This window comes from Coptis chinensis, chromosome 2, assembly GCF_015680905.1.
Source record: "Coptis chinensis isolate HL-2020 chromosome 2, ASM1568090v1, whole genome shotgun sequence".
In the NCBI taxonomy this organism is placed as follows: domain Eukaryota; kingdom Viridiplantae; phylum Streptophyta; class Magnoliopsida; order Ranunculales; family Ranunculaceae; genus Coptis; species Coptis chinensis.
This window is the reverse complement of record NC_141457.1, coordinates 70,932,943-70,960,793: the sequence shown is the minus strand read 5'-3', so window position 1 is coordinate 70,960,793 and position 27,851 is coordinate 70,932,943. Positions and strand designations below refer to the sequence as shown.

Below are 27,851 nucleotides of genomic sequence, written 5' to 3'. Positions count from 1 at the left end.
TTTTCGTAAGTCCAGGGTGGTATATAATATGTAGTCCGATGACCACTCAAAAGACATGCAAACTGGCTTTAAGTTTCTTTCAAGCATGGGGTGCCTGAGGACCTGTCTAAATACAAGAAAGACATTTTCCATTCAGCAGACCCCGTTGCAAGAAAGCAACCATCGATGCTGCAAACCAGTTTAAGATTGATGCTTCTGCTTCAAACTGGCAAAATACCCGCAAAAAAGCTTCACAAGTGGTGGGTGGCCATGCCATTCTTCCTCTTGTAACTCGTTACATGCAAAACTTATGCCAGCTTAGTATCTACTAAACGAACAACAAAATATTTAATAGGCACCTAGCTCACCAACACGAATCTCACCAATTCGAATCTCCGGTTAAGCAGAGGATGCAAGTCATCTAAGGCTCCAAGCAACTTCATCCTAAAACCGATCAGAATATGTATTAGATATTTAGATCTCTCATTTTCATCTGCATGAGGATATTCATGTCAATATTGTTATTCAAAATTCTTTTGAGATTTCTCATGAGACCAAGAGTTTGCAGCAAATTATCCAGTGATATTCCAGCCAGTGGGATCCTAAGAGCTTTTTAATCGTCAAATATCATGGTCTTCAGCTTATTCATGTCAATTTCCTTATCATTTAACTTGGCCGAATGCTACTCAAGATCCAGATCTTTCAGAAATTCATTTAATTCTCCTTCAGGTTCAATTTGATTTATTACCCCATCAGCAGACTCAACAAGTACATCTGTGTCACCACCATCGTCCACTTTAAAATCATGTTTTCCCTCATCATTATTTTGCCAATGCACTCCTGCAAATTGATAAATATGATTGCCATGAACAACGAACTGTGAATTTTTCATCGGAACCTAAAGCAATTCCATTCCCTTTGATGGATCAGGAGATCTTTCAGTTTGAAACTTCTTGTAGTAAACCTTTGTCTTCTTATCTTTAAGGCTAAAATGGGTGTTCCAAATAAGCAAGACACAACACAACACAACTCTTCCTTCCCTGTAACAACCAAAATGGATGAAAGATCCCCGAGTACATGATAATCCAAAGCGAGAGCTGGTTTAGATGCCTGGGAGCTTCTCCAGGTCCATGATGGGTTAGAGCAGCAACTGCTTTCTTTGCTTATTACTCCTACTGCTGTAACTGCTGCAGTCTCTTCCTTTTCGGGAACGTCCCTGAATCGAGCTCAGAACTATATAGTGGAAAAGCAGAGGCTTATTCCTAGCTAAATCAAACCAAATACATCCACGAAACACCAATGTAGAGTATCGTCCACAACCGCGACCCTGGTGGAATAGAGGGGAAAGTCGTCGAGAGGACCATACAGAGACAGCTCGATGTACCGCCAGTCTGCCACTGTTCTTTGTTCAAATCATCATATGAACAAAACTGACACCGACTCCAAACAACAATTCTGCCTGTGCCAAAAAAATGCCCGCCCAAGAGTCTCCTAGTAGATACTTTTAATTCTTTCTCTAATTCTTTAGTGTTTCATCTTACATGAATTGTCTTTTCGGTCTCACCAATATCCACCGCAAGAACATAAGCCTGCCTTGAAATGGTGGAAACGAATGCAGTCTCTCACAGTAATATCTCTCCTTTCAAGTTCAGATACCAACTCCATATGACAATCACCACAGATCCTCAAGTTTTTCACAATCCTGACTGGTGATTCAGGTTCTGAACTAATCAGTGCATATGTTAATGCCAACTTCTCACTGACGGTATAAAGCTTGTTCACTCTCCTCTTCATCCATGTTCCTCAGTGAAACACCTGTGTCTGGTTCATATCCCATGTGCTTCATACGCTTAACAAGCTCATCCCAAGCATTGTAGATCACTTCAATACTCGGATGAGACTTGTCCCCTGATGTGAACTCGTGAACAACACCCTCAATTACAACTGAACTACAGCCTGGTGCCTTCTGCACATGTTGTGCTTTCATGCATGCTCTGACCCTTGCAACATCCCTCCACTTTCCTGCAGATGCATAAACGTTTGATAGGAGCACATAATTTCCATCATGTCGTGGATCCAACTCAACAAGCTTGCAAGCAACTATTTCAGCCAGTTCAACATTTTGATAAAAACGACAAGCACTGAGCAATGCCCCCCAAACAGCCCTGTCAGGCTCAATGGGCATATGTTTTACAAACTCATACGCGTCCGTTAATCGTCCAGCACGACTCAGTAGATCAACAACGCAGCCATAATGTTCAATTTTTGGAACAATTGCATATTCACTTTCCATCGCATCAAACAACTTCAAGCCCTCTGCTGTCAAGCCACCATGGTTACACGCACTAAGCAAGCCTATGAAGGTAATATCGTTTGGTGTCACCCCATTCCTTTTCATCTGGAAAAAAATTTCTAGAGCTTCCTTACCTTGTCCATGTATGGACAGTCCTTTGATCATTGCATTCCATGTTGCTAAGTCCCTTCTAGGCATACCTAGGAAGAGATGCCCTGAACGACCCAGATCTCCACATTTAGCATACATGTCAATAAGAGCAGTTACCAAAAATACATCCAACTCAATTCTATTCTTCTCAATGTAAGCATGTAGCCATTCCCCAAGACCCAATGTGCCCAGCTGGGAGCATGCATCAATCAAACTGACCATGGTAATCCCATCCGGTTTGATCCCAATCTTGCACTTGCACTCTGATTGCATATGTTGAAATAATTCAATGGCTTCGGCTGGTCTTTGGTTCTGGGAATACCCCACAATCATAGAATTCCATGTCGCAAGATCTTTCTCTGGAATCTCATCAAAGAGTTTCCTAGCTTGGTCCACTCTCCCGAGCTTTGAGTACATTTTAAGCATAGCTTTTGAAACAGAAACAGACTCCGCTGATTTTGCAAGAATAATGATATGTTCAATAAAACGTTCCTCTTCTAAGCTGGCTGCACTCACGGATGATACAACTGAGAGTATCGTGGCATTGTCAGGTTTGATTCCAGACGTCAACATTTGTGAGAAAACAGATAAGGCCTCATCATACTGTCCATTTTGAGATAATCCAGCAAGCAAAGCATTCCATGAAACTACATTTCTATTTGGCATCTCCTTGAACAATTTTCTAGCATTTTCTATGTCTCCAGATTTCGCATAAGCACTTACCATTGTATTCCAAGAAACAACATCCCTATGTGGCATTTCATTGAAAAGCTTTCCCGCTGCCTCCAAATTGCCAGCACTCAAAAGTCCAGAAACCATTATATTCCAAGAAGTTGAATCTGGTTCCACCATTTGCTGAAAAACAAGCATCGCTGCTTCATCCCGACGGCATTTGAAATACATGTCCAAGAGCGAATTGAGAACAAACACGTTATCAGAAACACCCTTACTTTTCACCAAAGAGGCATGAATCTGCTGTCCAAGGCCGGTGCTGGTTATCGCTGCACAGGCTTTGAGGATACAGGGGAAAGTGAATTGGTCTGGGAAGAAGCCTTTCTGCAACAACTGAGCATACAAAAAGATAGCTTCCTCAAAGAGATTGTTTCTAGTGTAACCCTTAAGCATGGAGTTCCAAAGGATAAGGTCTGGTTCTTGGACATGGTTGAAGAGACGGGATGCACAGTTCATTATACCTGAAGCAGAGCATATTGAGATCATTCTTGTAATGAGAATGTTGTCTTGGTCAATTGATTTGTGGAAAAGCTGAGCTTGGATTTGCTTGAGCTGGTGTAATTTGAGGATAGGAACTCTTTGCAACAAGAGAGACAAGTACCGTTGGTCTTTAGTTCTTGGAACAAATTGGGGAGAATTTCCAATTGGATCTAAACCCAAATTTCTCATTGAATTCATTGATTTTCTTTTATCCACTTTGGAGGGAAAAGAAGTGCCTTCATTTCACTTGTAACAGATAACAGAAAAGAGTATGAAATGCCAAATATGCCCCTATACCTTTTGGGTATCCAAGAAATTCATTATCAATTTGATTATCATTTACAATATGTACAAAGAATGCTTTCCCCAAAGATGATGCTTAAAGAGGATTGTGTGAAAAATATCAGACAGAGAAACAGCCTTGAGATGACCAAAGTTCTCATTTTGAATACAAACAATGGTCAGAGCCATCAACTAGTTACAGATATGAGTTGTTTCTAGCAGGGTTCTTTCTAAGAGCCTAATAATTGGAATCCAAGTTCCAGACTAATGAGGGCCATCACACAAACAAACAGAAAGAGGAAATCCACTTGAATTTCTTTTTGACCAATCTGTGTTTCCAATATTGCCTGCAATGGGAAAGGCAATACGTAATCACAAAGTATTCCATTTCTACTTGCAGAAAAAAATAAAAATTATATAGATAAAACAAAACACCGGATGCAATAGTTTGATATGAAACATTTCAGACTATTCAGTTTAATATCATTTTTTTTTTCCTCCGATAGAAGAGCATAAGGCCATCAATGAACATGGAAAAGCAATCGTACTTCTAACTCATTTCTTATGAATACCATATTCTACGATATTTAGAAGTTGACTTACTGGTTCTGGTATTAACTTCTGACTTTCTGTAGCAGCTATGTGCCTGTCTTCTCTTAGCCTCGTAATTATACTTTCATCCTGCAAATGTAACCCACGTTCAATAGGGACCAATACTCTGCAACAATATGCGCAACACAGCATATATAGAGATAAAATATGGAGGCGGTTTGCCCATTTAACATATTCCTCACCTTTTAGATGAAAAGGTAGGCCTATCAGAAATAGAAAATACCTTGGAGTAATCACTTTCAACAATCAATCAGAACAGAAAAAGGCATTTAAGATAGTGTCGAGATTCCTATAGGTGATATACTTAATGCATATATTGACTGAGATGGTTTCTCATATTGTAACTGCAAATTTTGAGGGATAAATCCACTTTGTTCTTTGAAACAGAATTGCATGCAAATTTCATATTCAACCTCTCCAACCAATTCAGGCCACCCATTAAGTTTGCTTGGAAATGAGATGTTACTGCAGATGACTGACCAACCTCATTTAGCTTCGCCTCCACTTTTCTTAGCTTAAGCTTTAACTCCTCAATATCCCTGGCAAGCTTGGATTCCCCCTCAGCCTTAGCTACTCTCCCATCACCCACATCCTTAGTTATGTTCAACTCTTCGACATCCTGTTTCAACTCCTGCACATCCTTGAGTACTTTCATGTCCATAGCAACCTACCAAAAGGAAAAATACCAACTTCTATACAACGATTTCCTATATGAGATATAAGTACTCTAAAAATATAAATTACAAAATGAACATGACACGGAATATTAGTTATACTGGAGAATGGGATCGACTGAGGAGAACGACTCTCAATTTGCTCTCTTCGATGTATCTTCCATTATCTTTCGTGAACTGTTAAACAAAATGTGAAAACAGTAAGAGCAACGAAACAAACCAAAACCTGAGAACTTTTCATACTCACCAATCTACTGGTGATTTCCTCCTCTTTTGTCCCGGAGAAGACTATTGTGCTTTGGATTAAGAACTTATCTTTGCATTTCATACCTAGTGGAGATACCCACTGAGCTTCCATAATAACTACATTGACCCCAAGTAGCACAGTGTTAGAATTCTATGAAGAGAATAAACATAAGTACTGAGTAAATGTAGAAAAAAAATAGGTGAGCGTTAAAAAATGACACCCACCATCTCCTATAGCTCTAGGATCTTACACGTCCCCAGCGCAGTGAAGGATTCATCATATGAAAAGGCTAACCAAACTATTTAGGACCTAGTATTCTAGTAATTCAACATACTTAACATTTCTCACCTCAAACGTTAGTGGCATCCACATACATGCATCATAGACCATTCCCACCCAAATTTCTTTATGTTTTATCTTCACTGATCCCTCACCTCTAAACTGAATGCCATTCCAACTAGTCTGAAGTCTCCATAAAAAATGCTATGCTTGAAACACTCATTACTTAAAACGCGCTGGAGTTGGAGCATAAAACTCAAAAAATAAAAGGAGGGGTCATAGTCAACATAGAATGTAGTTCCATTTCAAACCACTTCTCTGACAACTGATTCCAGATCTTTTTCTATTCTAGCTACAGCTCATGTATGCTTTTGTATTAGGGAGATATGGCTAAAATATGTTCCATTAATTGTCCCTCTGAGATATATATTTAAGTGCTAAAAGGCTATGAGGGCTAACAGTTAATCTCTGACGAAAAATTCAGTAATTTACCAATGTCAAACCTACACAAGATGATACAATATATACACAAAGGCAACAGTGACCAAGTGCTCAATCTGTTCATTTAGATCATGAAATTAACACTACAAGTTATCGTTTATGACAAGATGAAGTCAGATGCACACTTGTGAGGTCACACGTGGACTTTGGTCGAACAACGCTGACGTTTGGTCGCACATAATATTTGTTTGGAGAAGTAGTTTTAACCTGCCAAAGTGCCAATACGAGGTTCAGTTCAAACTGCTCACTGTTGTACTGAGATTTGTATCTACAAAACAAAAATGAAGCACATTGCTGATGAGCAAAGTATGTTATATGGTAGAGATGTGTCAAAGGTTTTGTATGTGTAGCCTAGAATTGTTGATCTGGCAAATACATGTTTTCTTTAAAGATTGGGATTCTGGAATAGACCAACGCATAAATGCAAAATCAATGTGTCAAAGTAAAAGAAAGTAAAATAGCTTTTATAAGCATATTTTCAGTTGACAAACTTAAGCAATGGTTAATTGCATAGACTGTTTTCAACCATTACAAAATTAGAGAAACTTAATCCATAAGCCAAACACCACTTCCAAGCAATTGGGATGAAGTAATGAGCAACTAAAGCTTGAAGATCATTAACTGAAGGACAGTCACCTTAACTAAATGAATGAAAATTTAAACCAAAATAATAATACCAATAATAAGGAAAACGATAAAAAAAGAGGAAATAAAACATACAAAAAAAAGCTACTGGCCTGGCAACAAAATAAATGTTAATTAGTTGCACCTTGAAAGCGACATACTGATCAGTGTTGTTGACAAGGCTAACTGTAGACAAAATTCGCTTCTTCAGCTCAACTACAATATCATAAGTAATCAATTGTTAGTTCTATGAGCTCTCTAGATTTTGAAAAAGCATAAAACATAAAACAAAGACAAAAAAGCTTAGAATTGTATTCTTATATTTCACATGTCTTGCTATCTGCAAGAACAACACTGTCACTCAAAAGATCGAGATAGGAAAAACAAAAAAAGGTTTTTGTAACCATTAAACAAGTACAACTTAAAAAATCCCCTAAACAGAGAGTGATCAAATGGAAGAGCTAACCGGCTCTAAAACTAACAAGTACAGGCAGATTATAAAGGTCGGCTCTTATTTTGGACTTTGATTATTAGGACTCACTATAGAGCACTTTGCTATATATAACAGGAAATTAATAAGAAAGCAAAAAAGAGCTTATTATTATGTGGATGACCTCTGTTTCACTTGTGTAATCATGTCATGTTTGTATATGTCAATATGTGCACTGTACACTAGAAAAATAGCCATTGTAGATTTGTAGAGATGCAATGGCTATTTAGCTACTTCCTACTAAATTGGGACACAAATGATCAGTGAGAGCTCAACAACCACTAGATGACTAGACCAAGAAGCTAATCTGACTGATTGACCAAATAGATGACCGTAGTAGTTCAGGTGCAAGTAAATGCAAAAGGTGTAGTGGGACCAATCTGATATCTTTATCGGTAGCCAAATAAACTTAATCACATAATATTCTGATCAAACAGTATTTATCCAATTTAAAAGAAACTACTACGTAAGAAGTTCAATTAATTTGATTATCTAATATTTTGAACAATGGAATGAAACTGCATACATACGAAGTTAAGTTCACTAGGTTGAATTTCCAAAAGAAACTGATTCCAAACTCAACAATCTAACATCAAAGGATCAAAACTAAATCAAATTTCAGCAAATATTATAAAATTCATTAAAAGAAAACGATCATTTAATTCAAGACAGGAAATGATCTTACTAAAGAAGGAATTGAGTTTATATATAGAAAAAAAGGTTTGTTTCTTAAATTGGGTGGGAAGTTGTACCCGATCTTTTTCACGACTCGGCTCGGCTCGGCTTTGAAAAGACGCGAATCAATTATTATTAGGAGATTTTACCAAACTTTGAACTTAAATATATTGGAATGTAAATTGTCTAGTGAGGTCACATGGGACTGCTGGATGAATATCAATTTTGTTAAATCTTTCACAGTTTCACTATATAATTATATGGTTTTATGATTTATTGCCCCTCCCCTTCCTACCTACATTAATATCTCATGATCGGATCATTGAAAATAGCACTGCATAAATGGGAGGTGAGAGCAAGAACAAACACTTGCCACATGGTTAGACGTTTGAATGCAAACTAAGTCAAGAATATCACATGCTACTCCAAATAAATTGTCTTGCTTGAGATTGAGATCAAGGAACAAAATATATCCGATATATCGTTTTTTTTACACCGATATCGATATATCGGATATATATCCACTGAATATTGAATCCTTTTTTTTCCAATATATATCGACCGATATATCCGATATAAATTGTTGACTTTAACTGATATTGTTGATTTTGACCAATATATTGTCGATATTTCCGATATAATCGATAATATTTCTGATATATCGACATACAAAACAAAATTTTGACTAGTCACAAAAAAACTGGATATATCAGATATATATCGGTTTTTTGGTACACCGATATATTCACCGAATTCGATATTTTGATCCTTAATTGAGATGCCAGTAGAATTGTGCGTTTTTGTTTGGATTTTTCAAAAACTATGCATTCAAGAATAGGAACTTGACTTTAATACTTGGACCTTTTGGGTGCATCGAAGAAGTGTTTTTCCGATGGTAAATCTATCTTCTTATTAAAACTTCAAATTCAATCTCATTCAACTTCGGCATGGAGTTGTTGACGAAGAGTTTTCATAGCTATGATAAAAGCGAGTTACTTTTTGGAAGAAGAAGAAAGGTATGATTTTATATCTCTGAGTTGTTTATCATTTATGACTTAGTTGTAATTCGGTATTTATTTGTAATCACATTAATTTTTATTAGTGTTTTATAATGGTTTCGATTGGATGTTCAATTTACATCTCGAGTTGCTTAATGAATTTCTCTAAATGAAAAAAAAAAATAATAAAAAAAAAAAAAAAAAAAAAAAAAAAATATATATATATATATATATATATATATATATATAGGGTTAGGATACTGACCACAGTATCTTTGTAGCCACATTGTGGACACAAACCGATCCACACCTTTCATCTCCCCATCAACCCAAGTGATCCTACGCCAACGAAATTCGAAATTTTGAAAAACGAAATTCCAGAAAAACCAAAATTTCCGGAATTTTGAAAACAAAAATTTTGAAACCAAAATTTTGAAATGTTTACCTTCTTCTCCAAAAAAACACGAAATCAGACATAAACACGAATTTTGAACCAAAACACGAAACCAAAACACGAATTTTGAAAACAAAAAACACGAAATCAGACATAAACACGAAATGTTTACCTTCTTCTCCAATTAGTTCATCGTTGTGAAAAACAAAATCTCCTCCAATTTCACCGATCTCTCTCCAAAATCTATAAAGGAGAAAGTGAAAACAAATCTATCAAGAGATTCATTTGAAGAAGAAATTAGGTATAACTATTCTCTCAACTTAATCTTATTTGGTATTAAGTTTAAAATATCCTGTTTAAGTTTGTTTGCTTATATAATACCTGTACCATTTGGATATCTTTTCTTTGCGGATCCTGCAAGTTTCTCTGTTGAACATATATTGTGGAATTATCGGACTACTGCAGCAACAAAAAGTTATTGTTAGGTGGATTGTTAAGTTCTCTGTTGTGGTTTTCTCATCTGTAGTTTGTGATGGATAACCAACTGGATTAAGGCATATAATGAACCACTTGTAATACTCACTAATGTTTCATATATTAAAATGGTTTCTTATGTGTGATGGCACCGATGGGAGTCAATCCATATTTCAATGTTTCTTGTTAGAAATGGACTTTTCCTAACTGATCTTCCAACCTAGAGGGGAAGCAGATTACTTCACTACTTTAGTGTCTTAATGGAATTTCAGGTTCAATTCCTACAAAATTACCCTTTTTTGAAGTGTCTATTTGTTTTTCCGGATACTCGGGTACATATGCACACAGTTTTACATCTAACATTTCTTTGCTTGATATGTGCTTTAGGTTTTAGAATAGGTGATGTAGAGCTTGTTTTGTGGTTTATAGAATTGGACCGTTCGGTTTGAACTCTGAACTAACATAGTACATCGGAAGAGTTGGTAGGTTTTTGGCGCATGTCAAACTCGTGGTGTTTTCCGCTTGTATTTCAATTCCTTACGGAACCAGGCCTTAACTTCAATTTTCTTTTCTTCGGGTCAGAAGAAGTTTAATGCAGTCTTGTTCCTTCATTAAACCTGAGTATCTTCAGAGCTTCTTTTACCAACTGAGCCCATTTCATCTTTTTTCTACCTCTTACTCTTGTAGACTCTTCAACCTATACACTAACTGGAGCTGTTACTAATTTTCTCTAAGTGTCACATCACCATATCATCTCGATCATTTTCCTTTCGTTGATACTATTGGAACTACTACTCATCTTTCAGATAAGTTATGTGTTATTCTCTTTTGTTACGTACTTATGTCATACGAGTTTAGAGCAGAGCACACACATGGATTTTAAAGTTCTTTGTTGTGGTTATCTCATCTGTAGTTTGTGGTGAATAACCTGACTGGATTTAGGCATTTAATAGATCACTTCTAGGGCTCACCACTATTTCAAATATTAAATTGTTTTCCTGTTTGTGATAACACTAATGGAAGTCACTCCATATATATGAAAGAAGACCTAAAGGGGAAGCAGATTACTTTCATTGAGTAATCTCAAATTTTAAAGTTCTTGACTGATTATGTATTTATGTGTAGTGATGATTAACCTGTGTGTATTCTCCACAAATTCGTATTAATGGTTCTTGACTGACAGTTCACAAATTCGTATTAATCTTATTTGGTATTAATGGTTCTTGACTGACAAAGTTCACAAATTTCTTCTTCACGAATTTATGTGTGACTGATTATGATTATGTATTCTTTTCCTTGCAATGAGATAAGCTAGTGTGTAGTGATGATTAACCTTTATGTTTCTTATGTCATCTCATGGAGCATTCTTCATGACTTTAAACAGCCTACCCCAACTACACAAGCAGCTGCTCCACCTACCTCTGCACCCAGTCCAGCACCCGTAGCTGTTCCTCTTCCGTGAGTTGCCATGTGGTTCTAACTTATTATTGTACACTTAGTTTGTTGATCTCAAGTACTATACTCTTACGGTTTCGTAATTGAATTTAATTTGCGGGGGCCCCAATAAGCACTTGATCCGATTAGCCACCACGAGGAAGCGAGTAAGAATTTTTTTTTTTCTTTTAATAATTTGTTTCTAATTTTGATAATTTTTTTTTGTGTACTTTCATGTTAAACACAATCTTTCATGTGATACATGAAGTTTTTGGTTCATCGATGAATCAGACTTTATGATGTCAATCGACACTTTGAAATTACTACCGAGACAAGTAAAATGTTGGTTGTTAAAACTTATATGTGATGGTTTTGGTTCATCGATGAATCGGACTTTATGATGTCAATCGACACGAAATTACTACCGGAGACAAGTAAAATGTTGGTTGTTAAAACTTATATGTGATGGTCATTGGCTCGACCTTGCAAGTAAATGTTTTGATATCTTGATATGAAAAATGCATCCGCTTTGACTTGACCGTGTATATTGAGCAAGTATTGCCTTTGAATTATTATGGAAGTCTTCTTTTTGTAGGACAAGCTTTAGTTAGTCTCATTGATGTTGTGTAAAAATTTAGAAACCACAACCTCTACTTACTCATTAGTGAGTATTATCTAGATCTCTAAATTGTTGAATGAAAGGGAACTATTAATTGAGCTGACAACCCAGCTTGTACTCATACAATCCAATAAATATGTCACCAATTGGATTAATATTATTTAAAGCCGGTAAAGTTACATCATATATGATTAGAAACCACAACCTCTACTTACTCATTAGTAATACATCAGATATGATTAAACTTTAAATATTAATCCAATTGGTTTTGAACTCTATCAGAGTTTTGAACTCTGTCAGAGTTTTGAACTCTGTCAGAGTTCAGAGTTTTGAACTCTGTCAGAGTTCGGTGAACTCTTTCAGAGTTCAGAGTTCAGAACTCTGTTAGAGTTCGGTGAACTCTTTCAGAGTTTTGAACTCTGTCGAGTTCGTGAACTCTTTCGAGTTTTTGAACTCAGAAAAAGAAGAGTTCGTGAACTCTATCGAGTTTTGAACTCTGTCGAGTTCAGAGTTTTGAACTCGTCGAGGAGTTCGGTGAACTCTTTTCGAGTTGAGTTTTGAACTCTGTCGAGTTTTGAACTCTGTTAGAGTTGGTGAACTCTTTCGAGTTTTTGAACTCGCCGTCGAGTTCGGTGAACTATGTAAGAGTTTTGAACTCTTTCAGAGTTTTGAACTCTGTCAGAGTTCGGTGAACTATGTAAGAGTTTTGAACTCTTTCAGAGTTTTGAACTCTGTAAGAGTTCGGTGAACTCTATCAGAGTTTTGAACTCTGTCAGAGTTCAGAGTTTTGAACTCTGTCAGAGTTCGGTGAACTCTTTTAGAGTTCAGAGTTTTGAACTCTTTCAGAGTTCAGAGTTTTGAACTCTGTCAGAGTTCAGAGTTTTGAACTCTGTCAGAGTTCGGTGAACTATGTAAGAGTTTTGAACTCTTTCAGAGTTCGGTGAACTCTGTCAGAGTTTTGAACTTAGATATAGATTGGCATGCACACCGCCTTATTTATTTTCTTTGTTTTTTCACGTTGGTATTGCAACAATTTGAATTAGTTGAATGTCTTATTTTTAACTCCTATTTATTTTGTAGCAATGCCTCGAACAAAGAATCTGAATGTGAAGAATGCAGCAAAAAGTGTTTTCACGGGTGCTAAGAAGTTGTTAGGTGGGGGGAGTAGTAGTTCGGGTCGCGATGAGGAGCCTGAGAAAAAGAGAGGAAGGAGAACAACCACTTCGGCATCGGTTAAGTAGAGGGATCGGAAAGCGGATGATCCGGTAATGTTGTAAGTGGTGTAGAGTTAGGAAATCAAAAGAGAAGAAAGGGGCAGTTCTTCTTAGTGATGTAGATGTAGATGTAGATGTAGATTTAGATTTAGATGTAGATGTAGATGTAGATGTAGATGTAGATGGCGATGGCGATGGCGATGACGATGGAGATGGCGATGGCGTAAATATGGATCATGGGGGAAGAGTGTAGTTCTAAGTCATGCCGATAGTGAAGAAGAGGGTGTTGATGATGCAGAAGAAGAGACTGACGAGGAGGAAGAGGACGCGGAGGAGGAGGAGGAGGATGACGAGGAAGTCCATGTACTGCACCTCCGTGAATATTGTGAGAAAGTCTAACAATGACTTGGAGTTCAAGAGAGGTGTTTATGGAGGTGGCCCTTGTGTGTCACATCCGTTGTATGACTATCACGGCACGCATTGGCTCGCGATGTTTGGGAGGGGCAGGTAATATTATCATTGAGTGTCTATTAGTATTTAAATTTTGTATTACGAAACTTGTGCATACATTAATACTAAGTTTTTGTTGTTTTAGGCGGAGCGAGGGGTGTTGAAGTGCCATGGGCACCTAAACAAGTTGGTACAATGGGATATCCTCGGAGAGTGTTCAAACTGTTCTACTTTTCACGTGGAGCTTCAAAGAACCGGCTTATGTGCTCTGGTCTTAGGTGTATCTGAGGCATCGAGGATCTGTGTTGGTCTGCGTTTGTGGAGAGGTGGCATCCAGAGACCAACACGTTTCATATGCCATGGGGCGAGATGACAATCACGTTGGACGATGTTTCCCAACTCTTAGGAGTTCCGATCAGAGGCAAAGCAGTGACTGGGGACACTGATTTGACCTTGGAACAGACAAAAAGACTCCTCCACAAAGATCTTGGCATACCCATGGATAAGATAGATGCGGAGATGAAATCCAATAAGTTCACTTCCAAAGTTAGGATGGATTTCTTGATGAAGCAGTTTGCTGGGAAGGTAACCGATGAAGATTTACGTGATGAAAATGGGGTTGTTGTGAAGAAGCGTCAACCCAAAAAGAGGTGCAGTTTTTGTGAGAGCTTATCATTATTTTTCTTTGGATGTACCGCCTTCACCGACATCGGCTGCGCAGTTCCGTTTGTTATCCGAGAGGCGCTTTGAAATTTGCGAGATCGAGACTACTGGCGTGGGGTGCGACCTTACCGGGCTTACTTGTACGTGGTCTTGGGACTGCCACAAGTGCCAAGGTGAAGGGTGTTTCGGGCTATTTCACTCTCCTACGGTATTAGTTTTTTTTTGTTTTTCTTTTCAATGTCAATTTTATCTATCTATTACAATATTAACTGGGTGTCTATATTAATGTAGGCATGGATTTATGAGTACTTCCCGGTGTTCAGGCCATACCCAAATGAGGACTATCAGTTGAGCATGTGCCGTGCTCGTAGGTACTCGATTACTCGATCTTTTATGCTAGCACAACAAAATTTTGCATTGAAGCATACCCGAGCCACCATTGATAATATGACTTGTACCGATGTAAGCATTTTTGTATGTAAATAGTTTTATTTATTAATTGATATTATTAGTATGTGGTTAATGATTAATTTCCTCGATCATATGCTATTTGACAGGTTGAATGGTATCCCTATGTGCAAGTCCGAGCTATCACGGCGGTGGATGAAATAGCATTTTTCGAGGGATTTATATGCTTTCTTGATAATGTCGAAAGCGATACAATGTTTGAGGGTTGTCGTCGGTTGGGTCATATGCAGTTTGTACCCTCGGATCCCCAAGACCAAAGACCTCGACGCGAACTACTTCCGGACGCGGGTATGATGTGAAATTTAATATTGCATCTTCATACTGGAGTAAATGGCAGAATCACTTGATTCAACTTGAACAACGAGGACCCATTCCGTCTTATCCATGGGAGTGTGTTAGTAGATACATGAGTTGGTACGAAAACAATAGTCATATGAGAATGATAAACCCTGATCATCTTAGTCACTACTCCCTACAGAGTCTTCCATATCATAATCTGGTGAGTTAATATCTTACAACGTTAATTTTTGTTTTGTTTTGTTTTGGTATTTTATAAATGTAAATGTATAAATGTAAATGTAGTTTTTCGTTTTAATTTTGACAGCACCCCGTCGTCGATGAAATTTCTCGCTTGCTCAATCAAGGCCTGCAATTGGGTGGGACTGCGATTCCAGACGATGCACAGAACGAGTTCATGGAGGCATACAATTTGACCCGGTGCAAGTTCATTGGCGGACGATATCGTGAATGAGCATCTTATACTAGGTATGTTGAGTTTGGTTAGTTTAGGGTTTAGTGGTTAGCATAGGATTTAGGTATGTTAAACTCAACATAGGGTTTAGTTTACCTCCTTTTATCTTGTGTTGGGATGAGTGTTGGAAATGGAAATGGTGAACATGAGGAAGCAAGTGGAGAGGTTAGTTTTGCAGGAATAAAGCACACACACATGTTGACTTTGAAACTGGAAAGCTTTAAGGATTGTGCTAGTGTATAACAGATTAGGACAACAAGGCAAGTTTAGATATACCTTCATGATCCACCAGCACGGGATAGTCCCTAACATGGGGTTTAGGAAGTCCCTAAGGATACTTACACAAAGTATGATTCCCAATTCACTAATACAAGTATCCAGTTATCTAAAGGTAAATTGCTCTGGACTATCAGTCCAAGCGATGGATTTCACCTTCTACCCACTGAACGACAACAAAAGCCCCACTGCCACGCATTTAAGCCTTAGTTTGTCTACTCTAAACTGTTATGCAAATGGCATGTTTACTCAATTTTCTTCGAGAATTGAAGTTGCTTCTTTCCCATTACTCTTTGATTAAAGAGTGGATGCTACTAAAAATTTCAAATATTACCCACATAATTCACCTTCTCATGTAAACTTGATATCTGTTGTACTGTATCCCTGGAATCATTGATCAGCCCATGAAACTAAAAGTTTGTCTCTTTCAAACTGTTATACTAATGGCAATGTGCTTGTGGTGATATCAAGGTTCAGTTGGAGGAAGACAATGTGCTTGTGGTCACTGGTGAGCGAAAGAGGGAAGAAGAGAAACAAGGGACTAAGTATCTGAGGATGGAAAGGAGGATTGGGAAGTTTATGAGGAAGTTTGCATTGCCAGATAATGCGGATACGGAGAAGATTTCTGCTGTTTGTCGAGATGGTGTGCTTAATGTGACTGTTGAGAAGGTTCCACCACCTCAGCCAAAGAAGCCCAAGACTATTGAAGTGAAGATTGCTTAGATCTTAGAATATTATGGTTCATGAGTGATATGTGCTTAGATCTTCTGTGTCTTTGTTCCAGTTCGTTTGTTTAGGAATGTTGTTTATGTGCTTTTAAGGCTTGGAATTAACTTGTGTGCGGTTTGAACTTTGAACTATTAAGAATATGAGTTTGCGCCTTTTGTTTTTCTGTTTGTTTAGAATAATCTTTGTTCAAACTTGGAAGTCAATCAGTCTTTCTCTGATCTTTTACACAGTTAAGCAGGTCCATACAAGCAATATGCTTTTCTCTGTTTTGACTTGTCTCATTGTAAACTGTAGTTACGCTTCGCTATAGGTATTGTGAAGCATAAAAGATCAACTATTTTGATAACATATTAGTACTTTCAGAGGGTGTATGGTTATTATTCAGGTGGTCAGGATTGATTACACAAACAAACACTATTCTTTTGCCTGACCTGATTGATTACACTTTTATTTTTTTGTTTGTGTTCTGTGCAAAATGTTGTGTTGTGTATTATTGCCTCTATAAGTCTATGGATTCATCATAGCACAAAAGTATATGGATTTGCAAAGGGGCCTGAAACTTGACCCGAGCCTGATCTAATAATTTTTTTCATTTCATTTTGTTGGTCTCCTCAGATAAACGCGCATTGCTTCATTTGAATTTATTGCTTAGCCCACGACAATATCCCGCTTCATTCGTTTGCTAAAAGTGGCGGACTATAACCCCATGGTTTTTCACAAAAAGTAATAAAACTCGAGATGATTCCTAAAAACTGAAACGAAATGCTCGACGACTTAAAATTCCAGACACTTGTAGCGTTTCTGATTCTTCTAACTATTTCTTCATTCCCTCTTTCAAACACCGAATCATCAAAACAGACAACACCATTTTTTACTCAGTCTGTTTGGGACTAAGGATAAACGGTGTGGCCACATCGTTTTGTACTAAGGCCAAACGGTGTGGCCACACCGTTTGGGACTAAGGATAAACGGTGTGGCCACATCGTTTTGTACTAAGGCCAAACGGTGTGGCCACACCGTTTGGGACTAAGGACAACCAGACAACACCATTTTTTAACCCAGTTCAAATCCCAAACGGTGTGGCCACACCGTTTGGTACTAAGGACAAACGGTGTGGCCACACCGTTTTGGTTTAGGACAAACGGTGTGGCCACATCGTTTTGTACTAAGGCCAAACGGTGTGACCACACCGTTTGGGACTAAGGACAACCAGACAACACCATTTTTTAACCCAGTTCAAATCCCAAACGGTGTGGCCACACCGTTTGGGACTAAGACAAAGCGGTGTGGCCACACCGTTTTGGTACTAAGGACAAACGGTGTGGCCACATCGTTTTGTAGTTTAAAGGCCAAACGGTGTGACCACACCGTTTGGGACTAAGGACAACCAGACAACACCATTTTTTAACCCAGTTCAAATCCCAAACGGTGTGGCCACATCGTTTTGTACTAAGGCCAAACGGTGTGGCCACACCGTTTGGGACTAAGGACAACCAGACAACACCATTTTTAACCCGGTTTAAATCCCCAAAGCGGTGTGGCCACACCGTTTTGGGACTAAGGACAAGCGGTGTGGCCACACCGTTTGGTACTAAGGACAAACGGTGTGGCCACATTTTTTTGGTTTAAAGGCAAACGGTGTGACCACACCGCGTTTTGGGACTAAGGACAACGGTGACAACACCATTTTTTAACCCGGTTCAAATCCCAAACGGTGTGGCCACATCGTTTTGTACTAAGGCCAAACGGTGTGGCCACACCGTTTGGGACTAAGGACAAACGGTGTGGCCACATCGTTTTGTACTAAGGCCAAACGGTGTGGCCACACCGTTTGGGACTAAGGACAACCACACAACACCATTTTTTACCCAGTTCAAATCCCAAACGGTGGAGTAAGTCCAAACGGTGTGGTCACACCATTCAAGAGGCAAAAAACACAGACACCACCATTTTATCCAAGTTCAAATCCCAAACGGCATGGCCACACCGTTTGGGACCTAGTCAAATGGTGTGGCCACACCGTTTGGTGTGCAATCTGAACTACCTAGCCAGTCGTTTTAGCCTCAAATTTTGTCTCTCGGTCCAATCAATCATCGTACACATCAATAATTACTACATGCATAATTACGTTTAAAATTTGTTATACTAAAACTCAAGTTCATATAATTTACACAAACCGACATGTAAAACTTCCGAAAGGTAATCAAGTTCGACATATAATCAAGTTCATATAATTTACTAAACTTCTGATTGGTTCCAAAATGAATAAATAGTTTACTAAAACTATGATAACTAAAACTCTGACAATTCACCCAAATAACTAAAACCCAAATAAAACTCAAATCACTAAAACTTCTTCACAATTCCAGAACTCTGACAGCCCCACCAAATAAAGTTGGTGACATGAATGGCGTAGATATTCGTGTCCTCAAACAGCCCCACCACCGCTCCTTGCTAGGTTCCATACGAGCAGGATAAAACTGGATAAAGGGAAATGTTATCATTTGTGCCCTCGTCTTCGTTCTCCTCCCCATCCTCGTCTTCGTTCTCCTCATCGTCGTCGTCTCTGTCCTCTAACTCTACATCCAATACTGTAAATAAAAAAGAATGGAAAACGTTAAGTTTTAAAGGCAATTGTGTAAGATAGGATACTACGAATTAAGCTTAAGGAAACAATATTATACTTACTTGGGCCCTTCTTTTTGTTTGGATTTTCAGGACAATTTCGTCTGTCATGGTTAACACCAACTTTGTTACAACATGTACATCTCCTCTCTGTCTTTGCTTTGGCTTTTGCGCATGCTTGTTCAAGACCCCCTTTTATTCTACCACTGTCCTTAGTTTTCTTATAAATCTTCACGACTTTTTTTCTTCCTTTTGTTTGAGAGATGTTAGGATTCAAAAGTAAAACTTGGGATAGGTCAAGTGGCGGTGCTGAACTATCAGCAATAGTGCATGAATTAACAACTGAAACACCAGGGTCAACTTCCTTCTGTTTCTTGAGCTCCACTGACAGTTCTTGCAGTCTTTGTAGCATTAATTGGTAAAAGTGAATCGGTTTCGCAGCTTCATAAACCAACCGATTAGCAACCATTTGAAGTCGAGTAATTTCGATTACCTCGAGTTCTCATGGCCACTTACCAGTCCACGGTCATACTCAGCTCTATACTTATTTGCCCCTTTCATCCACCTCTTAAGAATAAAGAGCTCGGGAATCTCAATATCACGACTCTGAAATACCTTTATGAGGTGTCCACAAGGTATCCCCAGAAATTCAAAAGTTTTGCATTCACAATTACCTTCTTTTGTCGCTGGGTTGAACTTCACCTTCCATTCACGCTCGTCACCTGTAACTCGCGACTTATAAGTGTAGGTTCTGTTGCCGTCAGTACCTTTTTCATCATCATGCAGGACATACTCGGTTTCAGCTAACTTTCAATTCTTGCTTGAATCTATCATAAGCATTCCTTGTGTATACACTTGCTGCACTCTTCAAGAGAAATGAATTACTGCCTATAATCCGATTCGAGTGTTCAGTAATATAATCCTCTTTTTTTTCTCTTTCAACAATCCTCATCAAACACTTATCATTCTTCACTACAAACTCTCTAAGAGTTGTCGTAGATGTGAAAAAGTTCTTGTAAACAGAATTCATGCTTTTAGAACGCCCGGTAGTCGAAGTGCCGGCATAAAAAGTATCCAAGTGATAAACTGGAGCCCATTTGTGTCGAATCTTGTACATCTCTTGAAGCCATTCATTCTCCTCCAACTTAAAACTAGACATCAATTCTGCCCACCTCCTTTCAAACACATCAGGAATAAATATTTGCCGAATACAGTGTTTGAATTCTTTTTTGAATTTTGACTTCCGATAATAATAATTTGGAAGTTTTTCAGGGAACTTCTTCATAATATGCCATAGGCAGAATCTGTGTCGAGTATTAGGGAATACCGTACCAATAGCTAGAGTCATAGCTCTATCTTGATCTGTGATAATTGCAGATGGGGCACGTCCGCCCATAGCTCCAAGCCAAGTCTCAAAAACCCACTGAAAAGAATCTTTCGTTTCATCCAAAAGTAGTGCACAACCCAATTGGATTGATTGCATATGGTGGTTAACTCCCGTAAATGGGGCCGAATGGCATTTCATATACATTCTTCCGATATGTGGTATCAAAGAAAACCACGTCACCAAAATATTGAAAACCGTAATGCGCGACCGACCATCTACCCGAAAAAAATTAATGGCCCTTGCTTCATGATCCATCGTATTGCATAAAAAAGAAATTAGGATCCTCTATACTTTTTTCTTGAAAAATGAAGCACCGCGGTAGCATCACCTCTCACCGGTTTCTTGTATTCTTTTGAGGGGCCCAAATGGTTCCAACAATCCCTATCATCAAAACCAATTTGTACTCCGTCAAGTATATCAACAACTTTATTCACAGGTACACCACCATCACGAAATGAGTCAATCAACACCTTTAGCTGCAGCGGGCATATTTCTATTAACAGGCATACGCATTCTTTTTGGCGGACTAACCAGGTTGTGATTGTGCTCGCTACTAAATTTCATCACTTTCCAGATTCCACTATTTTGCTTTGTCACCCTCATTGAAGCAAGGCACCCACATTTAACTGTATTTGTGTTTCTTTTTCTCACTTCTTTCTCAGTTCCATCCACATTCTTATTTTTGCCTCCTCGATCTCTATAAACCCCAAATCGCGAGCAAGTCATTTGACAACTACTAACTTCATCGAACGAGAAACTGATTTTTTGAGCTTGAATTCATTGGACTAAATCCAAACGATTTTTTCCGTAAGCTATATAGAATTGTTTTTTGCCTCAAGAGTTTCAAAACACATTCCCAAACATGGTGGCTTCACAATTTCCACTTCCACTTCAAACTCGGAGGTTGAACGGAGGAAGAAAATGCCCACGAAGGTGCTTGAGAAGGTGTCGCAAAAGACTCGCATGCGCAAATAAATGTGTCCACGTCAAAAATAAAACAAATAAACTAACACGGTACAATAATACAGTATTGAATTCGTTGGTAGAAATCGAAAATAAAATTGAAACATTAGCTCACCTGAACCGTATTCTTCCTTCTCTCCGACTTCATCAATCAATATTGAGTCGTCCATCTGATAACAAAAATGTCAAAATTGTGGAAACAAGGGCATTGTGAACAAAGTATAGTAGCAACTACAACTCAAACAAATTGTTGTCCATTTAAGCAAGTCACAAGTGTAAATGTATAATAAGGCTAGTCGAGAAAATGCATAAGGAAATTCAAAATAGAGAAATTAATGAGAAATAGAGAAATAAGGAAATTCTCGATGTAATGTTTTGTTTATTTAGGTGTTTTTGCTTTGCAAAATTTTGTTTTATGAAATTTCGTTTGGGATTTGGCGTGGATCTGTTTTTTTCTCTTGAGCGGTGCGGCCACACCGTTTTCACTAGGTCCCAAACGGTGTGGCCATGCCGTTTGGGATTTGAGCTTGATAAAAATGGTGGTCTGTTTTTTTCCCTCTTGAACGGTGTGATCATACCGTTTGGATTTAGTCCCAAACGGTGTGGCCATGTCGTTTGGGATTTGAGCAATGACAAACTAAAATGCGCAAGTTGTCGGAGTGTAAAACTAGTACAGACTTGTGTTATGTTATGTTAGCTTGTGCTTTTTTAGTCGGTGTTCTCATTGTCTTTTTTCTATTCTACTTGCGGTTTTTTTTGTATGTTTCTGTGAAATACCAATACTCTGACAGCTTGTACTTGTTCTCTGACAGCTTGTAGGAACTTGTTTATCTTTATGTTTATGACAGCAAAACTATTTAAGTTGTAGGAACTGTGCGACTTTTATTTAGTTTTTATTTTTCTCGACGAAACTATTAGAACAAACTACCAATCAAACTTATTCATTGTTATTAGAACAAACTACCAATCAAATTTATTCATTGTTACATCAACACAAGATTCTGTAGCAAATAAATCAGAGTCATAGTTACAGTAGATAAGCACAAGTTCACCACAAGTTCATAACCACAAGTTGTTACCAAGATAAGCAAAATGGATTAACCAGCAAGTTCACAAAATGAATTAACCAGCATAATTACATTCACCACAAGTTCACAAAAAAACGCAATACAAAGAACTTGAAATCAACCACGCACTCATCTAATTTTACAATGAAACTCGAATTCTTTCGACAAACCATCGTCGTCAATTTCAAGTGTAATTTTGACTTTTTTATCTTTTTTTGAAGACGAGGAAGAGGTGAGTGTGGAAGAGCTTGAACTCGCTGCCAACTCAATGTTGCTCCTTAACCAAGCTAACAAAGTATCCAACCATTCAAAATCCTTCCCACACTCGGTGCAATTCAAGATTTTTTCTGCCTTCATTTTCCGTTTTCTTCATTGTTGTGTTAACCTTTCTCGAACCCAGCGCTTAATTCAATTTGTCTGCATCTTAGATTCTCTAGAGGTACTAATGCGATGCTCTCGCGTCTTCCAACCATTGGAAGTCTCCGCTAAAGCGCTTGACAGTCAAAAATTTTTCCCAAGAGATTGGATTTGGCTCGATTTGTTTCGGGATCCTACTTCCACGACATTTTCGAATGCAACAAAGCGTAGACAACCAACAACATTTTCTCGATGAATGAGTGTTATCACCACACCTATTGCACGAGTTCTTTCCATCTACAGAACAAAAATCCAAACAAACAAACATCCATTTAGCTACACTTGTCTAACAAACCAATAAAAAGAAAAACTACGACCTATTTGAACTAGGACACAAGGACACGACTAATTAAAAATAAAACTATTTCTATTCTTTAGTTACACAACTAACTCTTGGGTTCAAGACCTTAAAAGTGTCTCTTTACAGATAAATAACTATGGAAGTGGCCATATGTCATATACAAAGTGTCCATGTTACTTAGCAAAATCCAAAATTTGATTTTTTGTCATCACTCGAAAATTTGAAGATATCTCTTCTTGGACACCTCTCGATTGTATAACTATCCAAATCACCTTTTCCTTTGCAACTTCATCTCTAAAACGTATTTAAGAATTAGCCTCGCGCCTTCACATTAGATATTCTAACTTCAACTTCCCAATTTTGTATCAACGGCTCCTTTTTCATATAGACTTTAAAGAAGTAAAGTCACGAGGTACTAAGTAAAACTTCACAAGTAAAAGGCTTCCATTAGCCTATAGTAAAAGTACATAGTCAAAAGAAGGAAAACCAACCACATAAAGTATCTTCCCTGCAGTAACCTTTACAAGCAGGGGTCAAGTCTATTACCCTAGTCCGGGTGGGTTACTCATGAAAGTATTTTTGACACGAGTTTGGTGAACATTTGGGCTTTAAACCTAGTGTTAGAGGAGGCCTACGGAAATATGGCTTAGAAGACTTAAGATAAAATCAATGCAATCGATGTCATATGTCGGTACTTTGTACAAATTCAGTCTCTTACAATGATTGTTAAGGTGAACTAAAGAGAAGAGGGTATTCCACACTCTCTTCATGGCAAAGAACGAAAGAGATAAAGAGAGGCCTCCGGGTTTCGCAAGAGAATCAAATGTCTTTCAAAACCAAAACATCGCAAGCTTCAAACACATTTCCACGTAAGTCCCCGATCCGACTAAATAAAAAGAAAGCCCATGCACAACCATAAAAGTGAGTTCTTCCCTACTTCACTTGTCCAACAAACCAATAAAAGTTGAGTTTTCCAATTTTATATAGAAAGTCGGGGCTAAACCGAGAGATCCAAGAACAACTTAAAACCTAAGCGCACAATGCGGATGCATCTAAAAGCTTGTTGTAGCTCGCAAAGGCGGAACCACTTATTTGGAGACAAAGAGGAAAAAGTATACATATTTCGAGGGTGGCTCCTAACTCACTTCATTTCAAATGAGCCAATTCTGTTAACTCTGAACTCTGACAGAGTTCAAAACTCTGACAGAGTAGTTCAAAACTCTGAAAGAGTTCACCGAACTCTGACAGAGTTCAAAACTTTGAACTCTGACAGAGTTCAAAACTCTGAACTCTGAAAGAGTTCACCGAACTCTAACAGAGTTCAAAACTCTGATAGAGTTCACCGTTCATAACTTCATTGCTTGATTTAATGATTTATTTATTTTGAATCATTCATCTCTTATAACAGAGTTCAAAACTCTGAACTCTGAAAGAGTTCACCGAACTCTGACAGAGTTCACCGAACTCTAACAGAGTTCAAAACTCCGAACTCTGAAAGAGTTCAAAACTCTAACAGAGTTCACCGAACTCTGACAGAGTTCAAAACTCTGAACTCAGAAAGAGTTCAAAACTCTGAACTCTGAAAGAGTTCACCGAACTCTGACAGAGTTCAAAACTCTAAACTCTGAAAGAGTTCAAAACTCTGACAGAGTTCAAAACTCTGAACTCTGAAAGAGTTCAAAACTCTGAACTCTGAAAGAGTTCAAAACTCTGATAGAGTTCACCGAACTCTGACAGAGTTCACCGTTCATAACTTCATTGCTTGATTTAATGATTTATTTATTTTGAATCATTCATCTCTTATAAATCCAATCAAGTAAACAAACAAAATATCTTCAATTAATAATTCAATCCCACTTAAATGTTTATAAAGCAAACAAATATCAAACAAACCCATAGCAACGCCAATTAGTTCCATAAAAAAGAAGCAAAATCCCAATTTATGAACAACAAAATCTTGTTTGAATGGAAGAAACAAACCTGTGAAAATAAAGGTTGCTCCGACTTAAACCAAGCTTGAAACGAAGATTGATTCGTCAATGAACACCTTAATTCAACACAACAATGGTTAATTAGCACATTGTTTTCGAGTGAAACACTGATTTTTTGGAGATAAGATTAAAAGAGAGAATGTAAACACAAACCTTAATTGTTTTCGGAGAGTGTAGCTGTGTCCACTGATTTTTTTTGGAGATTGATTCGTAAACACTGATTTTTTTGGAGAAGAAGGTAAACATTCGATTTTTTATTTGAATCCTATTTCGATTGTTTATCACACTGATTGTCACAATGATTGTCACACTGAAATTGGAGGAGATTGTCACACTGATGTTTTTTTGGAGAAGAAGGTAAACATTTCAAAATTTTGGTTTCAAAATTTTTGTTTTCAAAATTCCGGAAATTTTGGTTTTTCCGAATTTCGTTTTTTCAAAATTTCGGAATTTCATTTGGCCGTAGGATCAGTTGGGTTGATGGGGAGATGAAAGGTGTGGATCGGCTGTGTCCACAATGTGGCTACAGTACCTGTGGCTGTATCCTAACCCATATATATATATATATATATATATATATATATATATATATATATATATATAATAGTCATTCTCTTAAAAGTAGCTACTTAAGTTAACTTTAAAATAAGTACGTAAGTAAAACTTCACCTACAAAATGAATTTAAACCTATTTTTTTGTAGATATGATATACTCAATATTAAGATCATTTCTACAAAATTTCAGCTCATTTGGAAACCTCTAACATTGGCAAAAAACAATTACAAAAATTCAACATTTCTGGACCATTAGATTTCTTTTTAAAGATAACAACAATTTTTATCTATGTTAGAAGTTTCCAAATGAGTTAAAATTTTGGATTTGAATTCATTTTGTAGGTGAAGTTGTACGTACGTACTTATTTTAAGTTAGCTACTTTTCAGAGAATTAAAGGAATATCAAGCACGTGCTCAGCATGGTAGAGATACCACACCGACCTCTGACTTACTTTGCCGACCTATGCCGCTAGATCGCATCCACAAACTACGAGATCGCTCTAGAACAGTTCATATCATTACACATATTGTTCTGTATCATGACTCAGCATACCTTCTAGAAGCGATCATGTACAAAGATACACGTACGCAAATCACTGCCACCAGCTACTGACCACTGCCGCAAGCTACCAACCCAGGCTACTAATCCTCATCATTACAGCAAACCTACTAGCAACAATTCTCACACGAATCATGATCAGCAATCTCCACCCTACATTTGTACTGATCTTTACATGTGTTGGGTGAAGATTCATTTTCATCGCTTATAAATACTCCCCATATGAACTACGCCAGACCTGATTCTTCTCTCTCCCCAGAATCAAGAGGAAGATACGTAGGCAGTTCGCTCAAAACAACGAACTCGGTCTTTCCCACATTCAAATCCAATCTCCTTCTAATATCGTATGTAAAGGGGAACTAAAATGCTCCTTTACATTGGCGATGTCTGTGGTCTCGATTTCTTGAGAAACCACTTATACAATCTTAAAACCAAAAAGCAAAGTTCTCAAGCCCACGAAGTATGGCAAGCCTCGAAGCTCAAATCCAAGGTTTAGCTAATCAGTTAGGAATAATGAATGAGCAAATCACCCTGCTCAGGCAGGAGAATGTTACGCTACACGCTCAAGTGGACACGCAAAATCCGCCAGGTACCTTACCAGAAGATGGCATCAACGAAGTTAATCAACAGATTAATGAACTGTCACAACTGATCGACCAAAGCGCAGTCAAGAAGGACGCCACCCAAATCGTCCAAAAAATGCTGAAGACGTACAGTTCGTCCCCGTTCACTTCTAAGGTACTTAGTAGAGCTTCTCCTCCAGATTTCGTACAACCACGTTTTCTAATGTATGATGGTAGCACATCTCTTGGTCAGCACGTAGCTCATTACATTCAAAGTCTCGCACTCTATAGTGCACCAGAGTTTGATCATCTTCATTGTCGCTTGTTCCCCGCCAGTCTCAAAGATGGCGCACTTGATTGGTTCTTTTCACTCGAGCCAGACTTGATAAAGACCTTCGAGCAACTCACCGATCTGTTTGCTAGTCAGTACGTCCACAACAGATGTAAAAAAGCTGATCTTGATTCACTCTTCCAGCTATCATTTGGTGAAGATGAAACTATTCGCTAGTTTCTAGGACGGTTCAAAGCTGAACTATTATGCATGGAAAGTGGTCTTAAAGAATCCTTTGTCACACTGGCATTCTCCAACTCCTGTCGAGTCGAAAGCAAAAATACGACCTCTCCGTGTGTCGATGAAGGAACGCCCGAACGCTTATCCGAGCTATACGCTCGAGTGGACAAGTACATTAAGTTACAAGAAAGCCTGAAACTTCACGGCTTAATAAAGGAACAGGAAGTAGCAGCAATCTCCGAAGATTCCCCACCTACCAAAAAGCGGTCCAGACCGCAGGAGCCGAAGCCAGGGAACAAGACAAACAACGACTGAGAGTTTGCTGTCCTCACACGTTCTCCCAACCATATACTGGACAAGATCAAGCGAGCTGCGTATTACCAACTTGACGTGCGTCAACCGGCAGACCGACCTGACAAGCCTT

At 38.1% G+C, this 27,851-nt stretch overlaps 1 protein-coding gene and 3 pseudogenes across 2 annotated transcripts; 1 reads left to right on the top strand and 3 right to left on the bottom strand.

The window, feature by feature from the left end:
- Positions 1-1,502: 1,502 nt before the first annotated feature.
- On the bottom strand, positions 1,503-3,928 carry LOC147517541 (pentatricopeptide repeat-containing protein At1g08070, chloroplastic pseudogene; annotated as a pseudogene). The gene has a single exon (XR_015211466.1). The product of XR_015211466.1 is annotated as a pentatricopeptide repeat-containing protein At1g08070, chloroplastic pseudogene (transcript).
- A 4-nt stretch (positions 3,929-3,932) lies between these two features.
- LOC147517540 (vesicle-associated protein 1-3-like) lies at positions 3,933-7,357 on the bottom strand. The gene is made up of 8 exons (XM_086589705.1): positions 7,320-7,357; positions 7,015-7,069; positions 6,355-6,497; positions 5,450-5,565; positions 5,305-5,379; positions 5,013-5,195; positions 4,520-4,597; positions 3,933-4,263 (listed from the first exon to the last, which is right to left on the bottom strand). The coding sequence occupies exons 4-8, from the start codon at positions 5,558-5,560 to the stop codon at positions 4,147-4,149; spliced, it is 564 nt and encodes a 187-aa protein (XP_086445831.1). The 5' UTR covers positions 5,561-5,565; positions 6,355-6,497; positions 7,015-7,069; positions 7,320-7,357; the 3' UTR covers positions 3,933-4,146.
- An 8,852-nt stretch (positions 7,358-16,209) lies between these two features.
- Positions 16,210-16,644, top strand: LOC147517539 (17.3 kDa class II heat shock protein pseudogene; annotated as a pseudogene).
- A 3,268-nt stretch (positions 16,645-19,912) lies between these two features.
- On the bottom strand, positions 19,913-20,509 carry LOC147517538 (protein FAR1-RELATED SEQUENCE 5 pseudogene; annotated as a pseudogene).
- Between the last annotated feature and the right edge of the window lie 7,342 nt (positions 20,510-27,851).

Coding starts and splice junctions, on each gene's coding strand:
- LOC147517540 (XM_086589705.1), bottom strand. CDS start 5,560: ATGGAAGCTCAGTGGGTATCTCCACTAGGTATGAAATGCAAAGATAAG. Junction 4,598..5,012: donor TGGAGGCGAAGCTAAATGAG/GTTGGTCAGTCA, acceptor TTACATTTGCAG/GATGAAAGTATAATTACGAG. Junction 4,264..4,519: donor AGAAGTTAATACCAGAACCA/GTAAGTCAACTT, acceptor TTCCCATTGCAG/GCAATATTGGAAACACAGAT.